We start from the raw sequence: 15,928 nt of genomic DNA, 5'->3' as shown, positions 1-15,928 counted from the left end.
CATACAAAATGCCCCTCACAGACTGCGTGGCTTCACAACAGAAGTTTCTCTTCTCTCCATTATGGCTGCTGGAGGTCTCGGATCAAGGTGTTGGCAGGGTCAGTTTCTCCCGAGGCCTCTCTCCTAGGTTTGTGTTCCCCCTCTGGGGCTTCCCGGTGGCTCAGTGGTAAAGAATCTGCCTGCCAATGCAGGAGCTGCAAGAGATGCAGTTTCGATCCCTGGGTCAGGAAGATCCCCTGGAGAAGGAAATGGCAACCCCCCTCCAGTATTCTTGCCTAGAGAATCCTGTGGACAGAGGAGTCTGGCAGGCTACAGTCCAAGGGGTTGTAAGAGTCGGACATGACGGAAACGACTTAGCACACACATGTCTTCACAGGCTTGTCATTCTGAGTGGCTCATGTCCACTGTCTCGTCCTCTTTGTAGGAGGACACCCCCATCTCAGATTGGGACCCCACCTTTACAAGCTCATCTAACCATAATCACCTCTTTGAAGACCCCCATCTCCAAGCTTGCTTGCATTCTGAAGGGTTAAGGTGTCAACCTGCACACTGGGCATGTGGGGCAGCACAACTCAGCCCATAACTGAGCCACTTGAGACATTCTCAGCATTGGGGCATTGAGGCAGCTGACCTCTGCTTCTCTCTGGCCCTTGCCGAGGACAGGGGGCTTATGGAAGTGGCCCCTTCCTCTCCTGATGCAAAAGCCTGAGGTCCAGTGAGAACAGCAGGGGAAGGTCCTCACTGCAGGGCCCCTGAGCCATGCCCAGCACGCGTGTCCAGTCCCCTGACTGTGGCGGCACCTTTCTTAACCACTCTTTCTTTTTTAAAAAGAATTATATTTATTTATTTGTAATTGATTGATAATTGCTTTATAGTGTTGGTTTGATTTCTACCATATAGCAGCATGAATTAGCCATTGGTGTGCATATGTCCCCTTCCTCTTGAACCTCCCTCCCACCTCCTACCCATTCCCACCCCTCTAGGTTGTTACAGAGCCCTGAGTCATATAGCAAGTTTCCACCGGCTGTCTATTTATGTATGTTAGTGTATATGCATCCATGCTGCTCTCTCCATTCATCTCACCCTCTCCCCTTCTCCCCCCGACCTTGCCCATAAGTCTGTTCTCCATGTGTCTCCATTGCTGCCCTGTGAATAGGTTCATCAGTACAATCCTTCTAGATTCCATATATATGTGTTAATATACAATGTTCGTTTTCCTCTTTCTGACTTACTTCACTCTGTATAATAGGCTCCAGGTTCATCCACCTCATTGGAACAGACTCAAATGCATTCCTTTTCATGACTGAGTAGTATTCCCTTGTATATATGTACCACAGCTTCTCTATCCCCTCACCCACTCTTGCCTGAAACAGATGCCTTGGGCGGCTCTCCAGAGTTCGGAAGGAAAGTTTGCTCACAGACGGAGGCCAGACACCAGGCTGTGAGTGTCAAGACCGAGGCCTGGGATGTCTTGGTCATTTCTAGGGAGAGTTCTATCATAGGAGCACCAGGGCTTGGGTTCATTGTGATAGGATGCCCTGAAGCTGGGTGTCCAACTTCAGGGTGACCTGGTTCTCCTCCACGTTTCTTTACCTTCATCTCCAAAACACACATACACACACACACACACACACACACACACACACACACACTTTATTAGCATGTCACTATTGGAAAAGACCTGATGTTGGGTAAGATCAAAGGCAAAAAGGAAAAGGAGAAGAGGGCAGCCAGAGGATGAGATGGTTGGATGGCATCACTGACTCAACGGACATGAACTTGGGCAAACTCTAGGAGATAGTGAGGGGCAGGGAGGCCTGGCATGCTGCAGCCCATGGGGTTGCAGAGAGTTGGACACAACTTAGTGATGACAACAGAAGTCTACCTGTGATCACCACATACAAGACTGGGGAGACCCTGGGTGGGTGGGGTTACTGCCCACCTCAGCTCCTTCCTCACTTTGTGGGTGAGTCTGCTTCTGAATTGTCCGACAGCACCTCACTCACCCCCAGAGCCCAGTCTCGGGGCACATGGCCCAGGCAACCCTGATCCATGCCAGGGAGACTTCTGGGACCGATTCCCCTGAACTCTGCCCTCTTTTTTTGCTCTTAGATGTCCCCAGGGACTTCCTGCTTTTTGCCCTTCCAGAGCCTTTTCTCAGAAAAAATGAATGATGTACTCAGTAGTCGCTACTCTCAGGGGTCCTTGTGTTGAACCAGGTACGGGAGGCCTAGGTCAAAAAGAATTGCTTTCTTGTTTCAGACTTGCAGACACTGGCAAAACGGTTTGTGATCCAGAAGAACCACCTTGGTGGTGGTGGTGGTGGTCAGTGTGTGTCCTTGACAGAAGGGGATTCCACCCAGGCTCCTGAAACCTTCTCCCAAAGTGTGGTCCTGTGGGTACCCATGGACATGACTGAAGAGGGAGCTCAGTCGTCCACAGGTCACGGGACAACAGGATAGCAGGTTCTCAGAAAGCCCCTAGTGGCCCTGTCCACTCCGCTAGCCCAGCACACCTCCAGACTAATCCACCCTTCCAAGCCAGATGCCCAAGTCTGGCCAGCCTGCTCCCAGGCATCTGTGGTCTCTCCCCCCACGCCCCCACCCACCTTTTCTTTCCCCTTGGTCCTCTCAAGCCCCTCCTGAGTGCAGAGTCCAGAGCCCCTGATGGAGAAGGTTCAACTATTCCATGAGGGATGGATGAAGGGAAGGAGAGAAGTGCTCGGAGCTAGGCTACCAAATGCTGGCCACTGCAGACTAGCTAACGTCAGCTGAAAAGACACAAGTCTAAATCAGTGATTCTCAACCTGAAGAGTGGGTCTCAGACAGAAATGTCCCCCCAGGAGGCATCTGGGAACAGTGTCTGGAGACATTGTTGGTTGTCACCACAGAGGGAAGAGTGCCTCTAGCATCTAGTGGGTAGAGGCCAGAGATGCTGTGAAACATCCCACAGTGCGCAGGACATTCCCCGCAGAGAGAATATTTTAGCCCAAAATGTCAGCAGTGGGAAATTGAGAAACTGATGTAAATGCAGGTGGAGAGTCCCTGTCTGAACTTCGGTGAGCCTCAGCGCCTGGGCAGTTGCTGGCCATTATCAGTTCTCTGAACGACGCACTGACTTGAGGGAGTCCTGGAAACATTCGTGTTTGTGTGTGTCCCCCAGCCTCTCCGTAGTAGGTTCAGGTGGCAGCCTGTGTGACAGTGGCCATTTTCCAGCTTTCGGTAAATAACTCAGCATGCCCCAGGCACAGCTATAGGCAGGGAAAGTGACAACCACAGCAAGATTAGTCAACATTTATTGAAACTTGGCAGACCCGGTGCATAGTATTTTAGGTGAATTTAGTCCTGTAACAGTGCATCATAACCCTGCAAAGAAAATCCCCGTTTACCGATGACGAAACTGAGGCTTAGGAAGAACCAGTGTCTTGCCCAAGATCACCCAAGTAACCACTTGCAAAGTCGATCACTTGGATTCTGGGGTCCAGACTCCTAGTCACTAAACCACAGAGAAAAGGAAGGTGCTGTCCCGGAAATAAACCAGGGGTCTGTATGTGGATTACTCACACTCGATGATAATTTCCAGGAAATTTCATCCTGATAACTCAGTTTGATTTTAATTTCACAATTTGCCTTGCTATCCCAAGTTACAGTTCAAAATACAGTGGTGGTTAACAGGCTGGATCCTGGCTTCCCAAGTAAGAAGCTCCGTGTCCCTAGGCGAGGTGCCTTGGCGCCCCAACCCAGGCGGCAGAGTCGGTCTGAGCCGAGGCTGACAGAGACCGAAGGGTGAGGAGGGTTGGACACTAAAGCCTGTTGGACTCGGAAGCGGTGGCCGCCGCCGCTCCCCGCCGCAGCCCTGTCCGCGCTCTCCCGCGCTGCGCCCCTGTCGCCGCCTTGGTTACCGCTGGCACCACCACAAGAAGGATGCATTTATTCCCAGAAAGCGAAAAAGTCGGTTTTCTGGGAGCAGGACGGGGGAAATGAATCCTGGGTAGAGAAAGCCGAGAGGAAGGAAGACGCGCTCGCTCTCCCGTGAAAACTGTTGCCGCGCGGACCCGGCGCGCAGCCCTGGATGGGCGGCTTCTGAGAGCAGCTGGGACAGGAGGAGCCCCTGCACCGATCCAACAATGAAGGAGTGGGGGTAGCTGGGGGTGGGCGGCGGGGGGGCGGGGGAGCGATCCAGCCTTTCCCTGGCTCTCCTAGCTCCATTTCCATCTCTCTCAGCAACGCACCTCCCCACCCCTCCCCACGCCAACCCCATCCCCCAGGCCCCTGGCCCAACCATCTCCTAAATCAGTTCTGGTCCAGGGGTGTGCCAGCAGAGAGCCCGCCTCAGGTGCACCCTCCCCCCGCCCCATGACCCAGAGAAGGGGCTGGCTCAAAGCGAGCCCTCCGGATCCACGGTGGACCGGTGGCCTGGGGGCCCTTCTGCTGCCGGGTCACAGAGTTTCAAGGCAGACAGACTAGTGGGTTGCACTGGAGCTAAGGGATCGAAACTTCACTATCCAAGGGCTCTTAGCTCAGCCGGTCAGCCGCGCAAAACTCGAAGAGCATCAGAAGCATCGATAGTAACACATTAGTTGCTATTTTGTTCACGGTCTGCCATAAAGTATCCTGGGTTCGGCTTGTGCTGGCGCCATGTACCCTCCTGAGAGGGCGGAGAATCGGTCTTCAGTGAGACTGGGGTTCAGATAGATGGGGGTACGGGGAGGGGCACGGGGGACGGTGCCGGAAGGCGCAAGAGACAGACTTTCCCCTGCCTGGGACACCATCCAGGCGTTGGCTGCAGGAGGAACCTGGAGTGGCCTCTCCGTGGGGAGCCAGACGCAGCCACCCCTGCTCTAGGAGCCCTGGAGAGCGAGCCCCTCATGTGCTTTATCTGAAAGGAAAAGCGCGAAGGTTTTAGAAATGACCCGCGAGTGTGCTGAGCACCGGCGCCTTTCTCGGAAAGGGACGCGTGTGTTTGTTTAAGTGCGCGGAGTCCGGCTCTCCTCGGGCTGTGCGTGTGGGGGTGTGTGGTGGAGAGATTTCTGGCAGGAAAAGAAGTGACCCAGGATTCCAAGACCGGGCGGGGTGGGGGTCTTGGCGTTGTGGGGGTGGTGGTGGTCAGGAGAATCCGGATCTGCTGTTTCCCGTTCTCCATTTCCTGAACAGAAACACCCGGCTCCGGTGGCCACGTGCCGTGCGCGCAACGGAACCCGCGAACCTCCCGAGTCTCTTCCTCCGCATAATGCGTAAAACCTCAGCTTATCTCTACAGGAGGGCTGGGGTGTGGATTCTAAGTCGTCGGGGGCTGTGGGGTTGTTAAGAATAGACGAGAACGTAAGGTCTTGGAGCCATCTGAACCGGCTACGCGCGGCCCCTCGCGGAAACTCGGGCGCAGGATCCTCTGGGTCCTCCGAAACCGCGGCTTGGGAGCAGGGCCCACACTAAGGAAATTTGCAAGGCATGAGGACCTTTCCGAGAGGAGGTCGCACAATTTCGCTGGGAATTTGCCCCTAACAAGTAAGATTTTTTAAAAAAGATTGATAGCAAGTTATCAATCCGAGCTCATCAGAGGACTAAGTTCACCGACTCCTTGACCTTAGGGATGACAGTGGGAACAGGCAGGCCGACCGGCCTGGAGGTGGGGCCCAACCCTAGGCGGGAGGGGGGCGTTGCAGGGGTCAGGACGAAAGGCACAGGGCGGGCAGAGCCCGTCCTTCCGTTCGGACTGGACTCTCTAATGCGGGGCTGCACCTTGCCGGAACCAGACAGATCAGGGAGAGCACCCGGCCAGTGGGCGCAGAAGACGGAGTCGGGGGTGGGGGTGCTGAGGGTGTAGAGAGGGGCTGTTGAGCAGCAAGGTGAGGGATGGAGCCGGACTCCATCACCCAGCCCCGACAGGCCCCCGCAGGAAGTCCCAACCTGGCTTGGGATCCAGAGCTATGTGGATTTCTAAGAAAAAAAAAAAGTTTATTTAAAATTTTGCACATAAATAAATAAATAAATATCTTCTGGCATTACAGAGACCTTACAATGACAAGCTAGGCCGGGGCAGGGCTGGGGTCTGGGAGATGAATGTCCTCAGAGGCAGACAGTGGGACTCTGGGGGGAACGCAGAGCGACTCAGACAAAGTGAACCGATTTCCCGACAGGCAGTTTCTCTCGTCTGAGAAGAGCCATGGTCACAGCAGGTTGGATGGGGGACGACAAACGAACGAGGAACTCCAAGGGGGCTCTGCAGAGAGGGGAGGAGAAAGGAAAAGAAAAACACCAAAACCCAGGAGTTCCTAAGTGTGTGTGGCAGTTGGGGGAAGTGGATTAATCACTGTAGCAAAGAGGTGGGGAGGGAAAGACAAAAAAAAAAAAAAAAAAAAAAAAAAGGGAGGAGCGAATGGGCACCCTAGAGGTGAAAGGCCGAGCTTGGCTCAGGGTGGAGAAGAGCCTAGGAAGCGAGGAAGCCTGAGCCAGTCCGGAGCTGGCGGGCGAGGAGGCGCCGGCCGCCAGCAAGGCGCTGGGCTGGGCCGAGCCCCTGTGTCGCCTGGCAGAGAAAGATTCGCGCGCTTGCGGTGTGTTCATAGCTGGAAGTCCGCTTTGGATAGCCGCGGGCCCTGGGGTGGAGACACCAAGGTCAGGTCAGCCAAGCTCTTGACGCTTCCCAGGACGGAAGACCCCTGCAAAGTCGCGCTACCTTCCGTGCGCGACCGCCTTAGGCAGTGGGTGCCTGGGAAACAGAGCCGTGTCCGAGGACCAGTCTTGGAGCCACGCGCGGGGAAGTGTCTGGGGTGGGCTCCCTGGGGAGGCGTGCGCCTAGGGAGTGACCGTCAGATCGCGGTCATCCTTCCCCGAAGAGGACGGAGACATGGGCACTTCATCGTCGTCCTCGGAGCACTTAGCGGAGGATAGCGACGCGCACTTGCAGCCCTGCGGTGCGCCCTCGCCCGTCCCCGCGCCCCCGCCGCCGCCGCTGCCGCCGCGGTGGTTGCTGCCCTTGCCCTCTTTCTTGTGCTTCACCCGGCGGTTCTGGAACCAGATCTTCACCTGCTTCTCCGACAGGTTCAGGTAGGTCGCGATCTCGATGCGGCGCAGGCGGGACAGGTACATGTTGGCGGCGAACTCGCGCTCTAGCTCTAGCAGCTGCGTGCTGGTGAACGCCGTACGCATCCTCTTGCTGCTGGGCAGCGGGTTCGAGCTGCTGTCTGGAGGGGGTGGGGCGCAGAGACGCAAGCCATCAGACCCCGGCGCCGTGGGCCCCATCCTCCGGTGGGAGGCCGTCAGAATCCCGGGATTCTGGTCTCTCACCCACCCCTTCGCCCCAACACAATGCACGGCAGCTAATCGCGGTCGGCCTCCTCGCCAAGCCTAGGGACCCAGGTACTCCAGGAGTCACGGGGCCCCGCACTCCTTCATGGAGCACCCCGCGCCCCAGTCCTCGCTCCCTCCTGGAAGTCCCCGCCAGGATCGGGACTTCCTGCCTCGCCCTCCCTGCCGGGGTCCAGTCCCAGCTCTCCAGCAGCACGCCACCCAGAGTGTCCCCCTCAGAGGCCCGACATGATCGCCCCCAGGAGCCCAGGGGCCTCACCCCCCCATCCCCACCCGGCCAACTTTGGTCTGTTCCCTCCCTGCCCGCCCCGCCCCGCGCGGCTTACCCACGGAGATGCAGTGGAACTGCCTGGGGTCGGGGAGCGAGTACGAGGTCTGGTAGAGCGCGGCGGCGGCGGCGGCGGCGGGGCCGTGAGCGACTCCGGGCGACACGGCCGAGTGCTGGCGGCCCAGGGGCGCGTGGCAGTACTGCGAGCCGAAGGGCGGGAAGGACGCCTTGAGCAGGGGCAGCGCGGGCGGCCCGGGGGGCCCGTGCAGCTGGGAGGCGGTGACGCAGAGCGGGCACACGCACAGGAGCCCGGCCTTACGCGCGTGGCAGGCGCCCGGGGAGAGCCCGTGCAGGGCGTGCGGCGGCGGCACGGCGTAGGGGAAGAGCGGCGGCGGGCTGCCCTCCGGCGCCTTCTTCTCGCCGGCCTCGCGCAGCACCAGCGAATCCACAAGGAAGGAGCGCGGCATGGCCCCGGCGCGCGGCCGCCCAGCCGCCGGCCGGCTCCCGGCGCCCCGCGCACACAGGGGCTACCCGCGCGCTCGCCCGGGCCGCGGCCGCGCGCAGCTGCCCGTTCCGGGGAGGCCGCGGTTAGAGGCACCGCCCAGAGAGCGCGGGGTGCTGGCCAGCACTAGTGGTGCTGAAAGGCGCCGGCGGCGCCGCTTAAATAGGACTATTGCCATGTGATGGGCTACGCCAGGAGCGGCCGGGGCCTCTCAATAGGGTTTTTGTGCCTTTTCTCTTGGCATTCACTCTGCACGCTTCCTCATTATTTCACTTGTTAACTAAATGAACTGCATAATGTACTCTATTCTTGTCAACCCCACCCACGCCGTAACAGGCGCCCTCGCCCCCTCCTCTCCCTTTTGCGGGTTTATTTTCTCATTCTTCTGCGATTTAATATTCTTTTCTTTCTCTTTATTCCTTACTCCCCTTTGGCTTTGCATTGGCGATCGGCCCGTTTATCTTACTGATTTTGCACCCTTGCTTCCACAGATCTCCCCATGGGCGCACACCCCCATGTTCTCTGCGGGACTCGGTCCGGGTCCCCGCGCTGCTATCCTTTCTCCCTCGCACCCCCCCCCCCCCCCGCCTTCCCCAAGATCAGGCTGCCTCCACTGGGTTTGATCAGCTCGGTTGTGCACCCCGCGAGCGTCCCCACGGCCGGCCACTATTTCCACCTGTGGAATTCCTTCCCCTCTCAGGGTACGGGAAGCAGAAGCAGCAGGTCTCCTGCAGGGGTGGCGTCGCTGGGCAGAGAGAGGGCTTGGTATTTGCTATCCAGCCCTAGCCTCATCGCTGTCCCTCTTTTCTCTAAGTCTCTCAAATACTCTTAACTTGGATACTGCCTGTAACGCCTTAGTCTTTGTTCGGGAGCTGATCATGGCTGTAAAGAGGAAATCATCCACAGAGAATCACGGACAGAGATAGGGCATGGGAAGAAAGCCTGGCCGGCAAAGACCTAGATCTTACACAGCACCAGAAATGGAGAGTGTTGGCGCTCTTTCCGCTGGCCCGCGCCCCAACAGACCCGCGGGTGCGCTGGGAAGTCGTTGTCTTCCCCGAAGTTAGCCCTGGAGGAGCAGCGGCTCCAGGGGTAGCTCTGTGCCCAGCTTCTGCTGACTCTGGCCACGCTCTACCAGACTTCCTCTCTCCCCAAGACCTGCTCCTGTTGCCTGCATCACTTTCTTCTTTCTGGTCACACAATGGTTAAACAACTTCAAACGCCTGGCGTTGTGTACGCAGCTTCAGCTTCTAAAATCGTCCTCTGAGCTCCAAGCTACTTCTGGCAGGAGCTTTTCCCATACAATGGGATATTAGCATACATTTTCGAATGTACAGCCTGAGACTTTTCGAGGTAGACGTTTACTTTCGATTTTATCGGAACCGAGTCGCCGTAGTCACCTGCTCTGAGCCCTGAAAGAAATCGCGAGAGACGGAGAGGGAAGCTTTCCGGACGGGAAATCAGTGCACGGAAATAAGACGGCCCCAAATCGAAGCCTTCGCACGGCTTTTCATCATCCGGGACATCTCTGCAGTAGCAACCGCAACAGATGATGGCTGATCAAAAAGCAAAGAGAGTTTATCTGAGGAGAAATATCAGATTCCATAAAAGAGAGAGGGGCGGTGGGGAAATAACCGGGATGCAGGGCCTGTCCCCAACAGGAAGAGTAAGGACTCGGAGCTTCCTTGAAGGAGCGATCCGCCTTGGGGGGCCAGCGGAGTCCCTCAACTCCAAGGTGTCTTCCCCAAGGCTCCTGCTATGTGTGTGTGTGTGTGTGGGGGGGTGTTGACGGACAAGCCAGAGTGCATCAGTACAGCTTAATGCCACTTCTAATTGCTCCCTGGACAATTTGGGCTGGCCAGGACCTCAAAGACTGGGCGCAGAGGGGGACTAGAGCCGCGAGAGGGCCTCCCTTCTGGGCAGAGGTGGGTGGGAGAGGTGCAGGGTGCGGGCAGGACCCAGAAGCCTGTAAGGGGCAGCTGGGATCCCGCAAAGGGTCAGTGAGGAGCTCTCTCCAGGGACTGCAGCCCACACCCGGGGAGGAAGGGGTTAAGAGCCCCTGACCGTGAGCAAGGCCAAAGCTACTGGGAAAGAATATCTGGGGGTTGGGGGGGAATAACCAGTTTTTTTTTTTTTTTTCCCTCCAGCCTCTGGACCTTATTGAATGTCATTGAAGAAAGTTTTGAATGCCAGATAAAGAGAGGCGAATTAAAGTGTGTGACAGCAGAGGATAAGCAAGCACAAAGAGAACTCTGTCCCACTTCGGGGCAGAATCGTGGGCTTTTGACCACGTCTCTCCGCTATGATTGAATTAAGTAATAGGAAAACACTTTCTTTCAGTTTAGAGCCATTAGACAAAAACTTCAAAGCGAATAACACTTTTTAATGTGCAGCCCACAATGGATTGGGTTTTGTGCTGAAATGTTTAAATGGTTTGTTGTGCAACTCGGCGCGGGAGAGAGCCGGGCCCAAGCAGAATAGCATCCTTGAGAAGAGTGTTTTCGGGAAGCCTGGAAAGAGCACACACTTAATCCCCCATCCCTAAACTGGGCAGGTTGTGGGCTGGAAAGGGGACTCCCTGCTTTGTGGTCTTGGGCCACTGGCTGCACCCCAGGAGTTGGGTAATGTCAGGAAAATAGTTCTGTACCCCCAGGAGAAGGCCAGCCCCACCGGCCGGGCAAGAACAGAGGGACGCCGGCCTCAGGGAGCTGAGTGCGGCCCAGCAAAGATGCCCAGCGCCCTTCGCGGGCCGGAGGCCTGTGCCACCGCCTGGCTTCCGGTTGCTGCCCTCAGAGCCCGGCGGGAGTCTGGGGTCCCCAGCTCCCTGGGTGCAGGCGGGAGGCTGCGCGGCTTTCTCCTTCCAGGCACCTCCCTGAGCTGCTTTTAGCAGGATGGGGCGGGGATGGGAGGAGGTGGCGGGATTAGCCTGACAGCCTGGGAGAGGGGCCCTGGGGAGCCTCTTGCCTGTGGGCCCTACTCGGCACCCCGAGCGGGTTTTCAAGTGTCCATCAGGGACAGTTCAACGTGGAATCATTTCTGCCGTCGCTGGTCTTCTCTTTTACTTTCAGACTGCCTCCTTTCCTGTTGGTCTAGAGAACACACCATCTTTCCCCCGGAAATGTAGTTCTAAGATACTTGCAGCAAAAAGATTGCCAGCTGGGGGTGGAGTAGGGTGGAGTGGGGTGGAGTGGGGCAGGCCCTTGTTACCTTATCTCATTCACGAATTTCTTCGAATGTCATTTTCCTTCTTGGGAAGGCCAACGACCCTGCTTAAAAATACCTCCCCTCTTCTCCAGCGCTCCCCACGGTGTTGCTTGCTATAAACACCTTGTCACTGTGTCCTTGAGGCATTAGATTTTCTGCTCTCTGCCCTCCCCCCCCCCCACATGTTTGCTTCACTGAGGACTGGCTGTTTGTCTATCTTGTGCATTGCTGTACTATATCCCAACTCAGAACAGTTGTTCCTGGCACATAGTAGGTGTTCACCATATATTTCCTGCATAAAAAAAGGAAAGAAAGGGGCCTGACTTGGGAGGCGGTATGGAAAAGAAGATATGCTGGTTTGTCTGCTTAGTACCCTGGGCACTTAGGAGTGTGGCCGGGGTGACTCACCTGCAGGACTGCTGACCCTCCCCCAACCACCACAGCCTCCCCAGGCCTCAAACAGGACAGGATCGCCGTGTGTTTGTTGAGTGAAAGGCGGATCTGTAGGCAAGATGGCCTTCAGAGAGGAAGGATGGTTCCCTTCCAGGCAGCTCTGTGGTCCTGCTCTGAGAAGCTGGATGAACCTTTGGTAGTTCAAGGCTAGGGTTGTCATCTAGATCCTTCTGTGATAAATTGGAGAAAAGACTGGTCAGAAAGAGAGCGATGCAGTGTATGCTCTGGAATTACCAGCAACTGTGCCTGTGCTTTCTGTAGAGGGGCGAGTCTCATTGTTACTGGAGAGGCTGCTCCCTTGACTAGGCTGGTGGTGACTCAAACCACTCCGAGAGAGAGCAGCCGAGAGCGCCAGACCTCCCAGGGAGTGATGAGTGCACCTGGGAGGCAGGAGTGGTGTCCATCCACCGCAGGGGTGAGGAGAGGTGCCTGGACCCGGGTGTGGTCGGGTAGTGGAGGCCAGGCCACGAGGGGGTCACCGCGAGAACTCTGTACCTGATCCTACGCGGAGAGCGTTAAGCAAGGGTAGTAACAGAGTCAGGTCTGAACTTGAGACCGAACTGGCGGCACCAGGAGGTCCTGTTGATGGGGACAGAGGAAAGCCAGAGTGGGATCTAATAAAGCTAGCTTGCAAATGAATGTTTATCGAACTATTGGATGAACGGAGGAGGGAAAATACACAAGGAGAAAATTATATCAGTTCAAGTGATGGATAATGACCACCTGGGCAGGGGTGGCGGCAGGAGGGTCAGAAAGGGGAAACATTTGATAGAAGGGAATGGATAAGATCAGTTAGGGGTGTGTATGTGTGTGTGTGTTGGAGGGGAAGGGCATGAGAGAGGGAGTCACACACACTGCTCTGTCTGAGGGGATGGTCTGTGGTGATGCCACAGGCAGAGACAGGGACTGTCAGAACAGGGCCCATTTTTGCTCGTGAAGCTGCAACATGATGTCATATTTGGATGTGTTGCATTTTCATCTGTAACCTCAGAGCCTTCTGCTGATGTCCCATGGTGAAAATGTGAGCCTAAAGCTGAGCAGAGAGATCAGAGATGAAAAGAGAGATTTGGGACTAACGTAGACAAAAATGGTAGCTTTAGTGTTAGGATGGATGAGCTTGGGGGTGCGAAGGTACAGAGAAGAAACAGGATTGTAGATGTATTCCTAGGAACACCCATATTTAAAGAGACAAGTGGAGAAAGGCTCTTTCAAAGTCAAGGAAGTTTTACATCCATCTTAAACCAGAAAATAATCCTGAAGATGGAGCTTCACGCTGGGAATAATGGAGCAGAAAGGTGACAAGAACCAGAGTCTTTGAGGATCCAGGAGCTGCTTTACCTACTTTTTCGTTTGTAAGCGAAAGGTGTTTATCTTTTAAACTACTACTTGAATTTTTTTATTACACATGGCTGTATTTAATCATAATTAATATGGTCCCTGGGCTGCCCTGGTGGCTCAGGCAGTAAAGGATCTGCCTGCAGTGAGATGAAGGACCTGGGTGTGATCCTGGGTTTGGGAAGATCCCCTGCAGGAGGTCTTGGCAACGCACTCCAGTATTCTTGCCTGGGAAATCCCATGGACAGAGGAGTCTGGCAGGCTGCAGTTTATGGGGTTGCAAAGAGTCAGACATGACTGAATGACTAAGCAGAGCACAATATGGTCCCTAAGCCCAGATCCAGCCAGATAATAAGAATCAAGCCCAAATAAGGAATCAATGGGAATCATGTCAAAGCAGCTGTGATGTCCTCCTGGTTTTTTTTCCCAACTAGGTTAGAAAGCTGTCAGGGCAGGGATGAAGACTTACTTATATATATCACCAACCTTTGTCACAGTACTTGGCACATTAGATATGTTGTTCAGTTCAGTCACTCAGTCGTGTCCGACTCTTTGTGACTCCATGGACCGCAGCACGCCAGGCCTCCCTGTCCATCATCAACTCCTGGAGTTTACTCAAACTCATGTCCACTGAGTCAGTGATGCCATCCAACCATCTCATCCTCTGTTGTCTCCTCTCCTCCTGCTGATATGTTGAGTAAATGTTTAATGTGGGTGCTAATGGCCATAAAGGGGCTGTCCTTTCTTTGCCCCTGTTCAATGCACCACAGGTAGTGCTAGTGGTAAAGAACCCACCTGCCAATGCAAGAGGTGCAGAAACTCAGGTTCCCTGAGTCGAGAAGATCCCCTGGAGAAGGGCATGGCAACCCACTCCAGCATCCTTGCCTGGAGAATCCCATGGTCAGAGGAGCCTGGCAGGCTGTGGTCCGTGGGGGTCCCAAAGAGCCGGACACGACTGAGCGACTAAGCACACACATACCACAGCTGCATCTTGATGAGCACTGCAAGGTTTCAGAAGCTCTCGGAGCTTTAGCTTTCTTATAATAAAATGAGAATGATCCCTTACCTTCCTTGTAAGGATTAAAGATGATGCACATGTATCCTGAATGCTATCAGCTTTTCCGGCTAGTGGGTGCATGTGAAGGCAATTCATACCAAGAATCAGAGCTTCTTGGCTTCCCCGTGGCTCAGTGGTGAAGAATCCACCTACCAATGCAGGGGTCACGGGTTCAATCCCTGGCCCACTAAGATTTCATGTGCCGTGGAACAACTAAGCCCGTGCTCCCTAACTATTAAGCCTGTACCCTAGAGTCTGTGCACCACAACAGGAGAAGCCACCACAATGAGAAGCCTACACGCCACAACTAGAGAGTAGTCCCTGCTTACCACAACTAGAGAAAAGCCCATGAAGCAATGAAGAGCCTGCACAGCTAAAAGATAAATCAATAAAATTATTAAAAAAGTAATGCAAACCTGTGTTTAAAAAAAAAAAGTAACAGCGGTTCTATTTGAATCGTGTGAGGCCTCTGGCCTCCCTTTCCCATATGATTTTTGTAGATGGCCTTCAAGGGTTGCCTTACCAGTGCCCACAGGCCAGTCTGCTAGTTGGCACCTACCCTGACGCCCACCACGCGATGTTTTCTTTCCAGAGCGATGGGCTGCAGGAGTGTTCAGTGAGGCCCTCTCTCGGCATGGATTGTCCAGTCTGAGTAACTCACCCTAAACCTTTTCCTTTTCTCTTCCACCTTGACATTGATGGAAGCAAAGATGATTTCTGTGGGATGAGGGTATTCTCCTACTCAGGGACCTGGAGGGTGAATGTGGCACCTCTTACTGAGGACTTCAATAGGAAGTGTTTGTAGATTTAAAGAAAACTTGGAGGGTTTGCAACAAGCAGAACCAGTCTCACCTCAAATAGTTTTCCATGGATGAGTGAACTCCTTACCTTTAAGCATGGCCTTTAGAATAATTCCGTTTCCCCCGATGGATGACGGTGACTCTTGAGTCCCAAGGATGGACTGGTCTGTGGCCTGAAGTGAGATTTCCAGCAGGAGACTTGGTTTTGAGACCTTGCAGTGTAAGTGTTTCCTGTCCTGTCTGTCTTCCTTTCCCTGCCAACGGGAGCTCCCGGCTCAATGATCAGCCAGGTGGCAGCATAAAGCCATAAACCCAGCGACGGTGGAGCCCTCCTTTGACTGCTCAGGTGTCTCCAACCCTCTCCTCTTCCCCCATTTTCACCAGAGCAAACCCAGGACACATCTCCTCCCCCAAGCCTTTGAAAGCCTTTGGCTCAGAAACAGCAGGACACCAAAGATAAGCCACTGGAAGGGAAAGAGCTGAGGGCTTGTTTATAGCCGGCATGACACTCTGTGGTGTATCATGGAGAGTAGATCAACTGAGAAGGTCTGGGGGCTTCTATGACCATCACCCCAAACCCCACTCCCGACTAACACTGCCAAGCTCTTGTTTTGTTCAGTAAAGTACTTGGCCCGCGGTTTCTCAGAGGCACAGTGAGCAGGTGATGGATGGTGACTGTGCATTCATTACGTTTTGGAAGACAGTCCGGGGCTGGAGGACAGCAGGCGTACCAGGAGACCTTGGGTCTTGCAGGAGCTGCGCTATTTTCATAGTGATGTCCTTACCCCTGGCAGGGAGCTGGGTATTTCTACCCCAGTCCACCAGTGGGTTCCGGAGCCCTGTGGTCTTGCAGTCATGTACGATTCCAAAGGATATGGCGCTCACCATTTGGCTAGTGTTCCTCATCCTCCAGGACCTTAATTCTTTATATATATATGATATTTAGAAATTGATGTTGTAGGAGAGAAAGAGGGAACCTCAAGAGCTCAGGCTCTAAAAAGGCAA

The 15,928-nt window shown here is 54.7% G+C and overlaps 1 protein-coding gene across 1 annotated transcript; it reads right to left on the bottom strand.

The window, feature by feature from the left end:
- Positions 1-5,755: 5,755 nt before the first annotated feature.
- On the bottom strand, positions 5,756-8,188 carry GSX1 (GS homeobox 1). Its single transcript, XM_070471146.1, has 2 exons — positions 7,631-8,188; positions 5,756-7,180 (listed from the first exon to the last, which is right to left on the bottom strand). The coding sequence occupies exons 1-2, from the start codon at positions 8,037-8,039 to the stop codon at positions 6,792-6,794; spliced, it is 798 nt and encodes a 265-aa protein (XP_070327247.1). The 5' UTR covers positions 8,040-8,188; the 3' UTR covers positions 5,756-6,791.
- Positions 8,189-15,928: the final 7,740 nt, after the last annotated feature.

Source organism: Odocoileus virginianus, chromosome 8 (assembly GCF_023699985.2).
Source record: "Odocoileus virginianus isolate 20LAN1187 ecotype Illinois chromosome 8, Ovbor_1.2, whole genome shotgun sequence".
In the NCBI taxonomy this organism is placed as follows: Eukaryota; Metazoa; Chordata; class Mammalia; order Artiodactyla; family Cervidae; genus Odocoileus; species Odocoileus virginianus.
The sequence above is the reverse complement of the archived record's forward strand: the minus strand, read 5'-3'. Positions and strand labels throughout refer to the sequence as shown.